We start from the raw sequence: 3,579 nt of genomic DNA, 5'->3' as shown, positions 1-3,579 counted from the left end.
TCACACACACACACAAAGCCAACAGACTTGACAAAACATTTTTTAGCTTCCACACAGGCTGTTCTTTCAGTCAAGTAAAAATTCTTACAGTTTCTATTTTATTTGATATCAGATTAGGTCAAATATTTCCAAGGAATATGCAACTGGAGGCCAGGTAATGTTATCAAGAATTGGTAACTTGCTTCAAGGTTTTCTGTCCTGAAGACATGCTTGTAGTCCAACTAGTTCATTGCTTGCATTTGCCTTTATAAATAAGCACAAGTAAGTTTTTTCTGAGTGTAAACACACAAATGATGCAAACTCCAAAACACACAACACACAAAAAATCCCCAAAAAACAAATGCAAAACGCACAAAAGTATTTTTCTGCAAAAGAAAACCACACAGATTTGTGACAGGAGTCACAAATACAAGTTTAGATTTCCTTACATGTACTAGTCTAGTGAGATGAATGCAGTGCAAATATTATTTTATTCAGTCAGTTTAACATGTGCTTTATATAAAGTGTATACTCTTTATCTTCTTTTAAAGGTTTGTTTTACTTTTTCTGTTTGCCTTTGTTGTCAGGTGCTCATTACACCAGCAATAAAAAAACTGCTCAGCTGGCTAGTCGTGATTCTGTCAGTGAACGGCAGAACAGGCAGAAGCTCTACAAGATGATTCCACTGAGGTTTTCAGAGACTCTGATTTTCTTGAACTTTGCTTTCTTCTTTGTCAGAGGAGGTAAGTGTAACTACCTTAGTCATTCAGCATTTAGTCTAGTCTAAATATCTTATGTTAGTGAATTGAGCTGTTGTGTCGGTTTTCATTATAGAAAGAAGTAATACTGGGGATATAAATGAAACATTTGTGAAGTTATATCACATTTCCTTTACTTCAAAAACATACTAATAGTATGTGTTGTGTGCTGAGATATTTAGATCTAAAACTTGAGATACTTGGTTAAAAAAAGGAAAGTTTGCTTTCGTCAAAATGTTTGTGATCTTGAGAGGTTGAATTTTGAACTTTAGTCTTTTACTCTGACATTACACTGCAGTAAACATATTGGGTTTAAACATTAACTAAAGAAGTTGAATGAAGTAGAAAATAAGATTAGGGATAGCTTCTGTCTCAGAACCTTGTAAAACCTGCTGGTTTAGATTTCCCCAACATACATCATATGCTTTCCATTTTGTTTACTGAGAACCACAGAGTAATTTCTGTGAGCAAATAATCTACATTTTGTTGCGTGTTTTTATTTGTTGCTGCGGTCAGTTTTACAGACGGAACAGATGGTAACTGTGTGTTGATAAAAGAAGTGTGTTGTGGCTCTGTACAGCAACCTCGGAGAATAACTCAGGTGCTGTGATTCAAGAATGTTGAGTTGTCAATTGCCCCTTTCACACGGGCTCTAAAGGTCCCGGCTCCACTCTACTTGGCTTACCTTTTATAAATCCAAAGGAGACAGAGTCTTTGCAGTTCTGGCTCAGAAAGCATGGCATGAGTTTCCACTGCAGGTCAGCCAGGCTCCATCTCTGGCTGTTTTTAAAACTCATTTGAAAACATACTTTTTCTCCTTGGCTTTTAAGTCAGACTAAGTTATCGTCTCTCTCTTAATCTTTTACCCTCTTAACCTGTACTATTTTTTTGCAATTCCTGTAGCTCTTTTTTCTGTTTTTTTAACTCTGGTTTTACATTTCATACATGGTATCTTCCCTCTGCCATCACTTCTATTTCTACTGGCAGCTGTTCTGCTGTTAAACAGCTGAGTAGCTAAATATATCTCTCATGGCTTTAGGGTGACCAAATTAGTGCAATGACAACTGAAAATATTGAGTTGACATTCATTAAGTCCTCTGAAAGTAAATAAAATATTGATCTATAGTAGAACTATATGTTAAAATGTAATCACCTTGCATTGTTCTGGCACCTGATTTTTCCATGACAGGCATTTCTTTTCTCTATCTTTCCAGATAAATACATTTTATGCCAGTTTAGCCAGCCCTGCATGCTACCTTGCACATATCCAGTTGGAGATGAAACTGTGATTCACTGGATTCAAGTAACTCAAGACAAGGAGCAAGTTCACTCCTTCACAACACTGACCAACTGGGACTGCAGAGTGACTGGTTTAAAGGGAGGACGTCACTATTTAAAGACCAGATCTCTAAAGGAAACGCTTCACTCCTGTTGGACGGGCTCAAAGTTCAGGACAATGGCAAATATCAGTGTTACACCAGCACCCTCACTGGAAACAAAGAGTCATTTATTACAGTAAATGTTTACGGTATGAGAAACACAAACAAAAAACACAAGCAAATGCTGACTTCCGTCTTATACCTTTTAGTGTATTACAATGCTCTTAAACAATATAAGGCTTGCATTAATCTGTGACACATCTTAGGTTATTACAGTCATTGACATTGACAAGCAAATCTGAAAAATTGTGCTTGTTAAATAGAAACCCCCACTAGTTCTGAGTAATTCTGTAAATAGTCTCAGTTATGTGGTGTTTAAGTATCAGTGAAGAGGTACTTTTTGAGTTTCCAGCTCAGTCACTGGCATGTGAAGGAACAGTGAGGAAATTGTGCCTAGTTTATATTTAAGCTGAGTTTGCTGTGATAAAATTCAAGTTTTGTTTTGTTAAATTGATTTGAAAAAGTGTTTTCTGTTTTTCTTTTTGTGTTGAACTCACTCAGTATCTGAACACAGACAGGTGACTGATAAGTATGTACTCCCAGGAAAGACTGAAAGAGCATTTATCCAAGGCTGTGACCAAGGTCATAGAGTAGATACAACCAAAACTAAAATTGTTCTGTGAGAAAGTCTCAGTGCAGCAGATATAGGATCCAATAAGCAACACCATGTCTGTGCTGAAAAAAACTGGTGAGTGGAAAGTTACAAATATTAGTTACAGTCCACTAAAGTAACATCTACAGAATTATGCATCTTCAAAAAAAAAAACTGAACACAAGAGATAACAAAAAACTAAACTGAATAGCACCAAACTGTCATGTTGTTTCCAAGTTTCTTAACCCACATGCGAGAACACAATCAAGAGAGGCTAGTCAAAGAACAATAATGAGCTTATTGAATCTTGGAAAGGATGAGTTTGGTTGGTTGCAGAGTGTTGGAGAAGAGGGCTTCGTTGGAGAGCGGACAGGTTGGCACCTGGCTGAGAGAACGGAGTTCGACTAGGTCCAGCTGTAGAGAGCCTCAGAATGGTTTTCGGGCACGGGCAGGTACAACCTGTGGCGTCACGAAGGGGAACCCACTGGAGACGGGCCGGAGGTGTAGGGCAGGCGGCACACTCGGAAAATGAGGAGACAACAGGTTCACCAAGGTAAGCAAACACTCAGGCGGAGAGAAGTCGGTCAGCCACTGCTTATATACACCCAGACTGCATCTTCCAAACGAGCTGCAGGTGTGTCTACGGGGTCTGCTCCGCACCTCTCCAGGGGCTCTGTCCACCGGCGGCATCCGGTGGATGCTACGGGGAGTAGCAGGTACTCCAGAAAAATAAAACTTAAACCAAAAAAAGGGAAAGAAACAAAAACAAAACAGAAAAAACACAGACCCTGACAGTACCCCCCCCCCCCCC

At 38.9% G+C, this 3,579-nt stretch overlaps 1 protein-coding gene across 4 annotated transcripts in view; it reads left to right on the top strand.

Moving 5' to 3' along the window:
- The first annotated feature begins 15 nt into the window (after window positions 1–15).
- LOC108248836 overlaps window positions 16–3,579 on the top strand; it is a 16,154-nt gene continuing 12,590 nt past the window's right edge. The window contains exons 1-2 of one of the 4 annotated variants that reach the window (XR_003040346.2): window positions 16–722; window positions 1,952–2,265. Coding sequence is in view for 2 of the 4 variants with exons in the window: in XM_025011007.2 (XP_024866775.1) it covers window positions 656–722 (67 nt within the window). In the remaining 2 variants the exon portion in view is untranslated. The remainder of the gene's footprint in view (window positions 723–1,951; window positions 2,266–3,579) is intronic. The other 3 variants (XM_017437847.3, XM_017437848.3, XM_025011007.2) reach the window with 3 other exon arrangements.

This window comes from Kryptolebias marmoratus, linkage group LG21 (assembly GCF_001649575.2).
Source record: "Kryptolebias marmoratus isolate JLee-2015 linkage group LG21, ASM164957v2, whole genome shotgun sequence".
Taxonomy (NCBI): Eukaryota; Metazoa; Chordata; class Actinopteri; order Cyprinodontiformes; family Rivulidae; genus Kryptolebias; species Kryptolebias marmoratus.
This window is presented reverse-complemented; position numbering and strand designations above follow the sequence as displayed.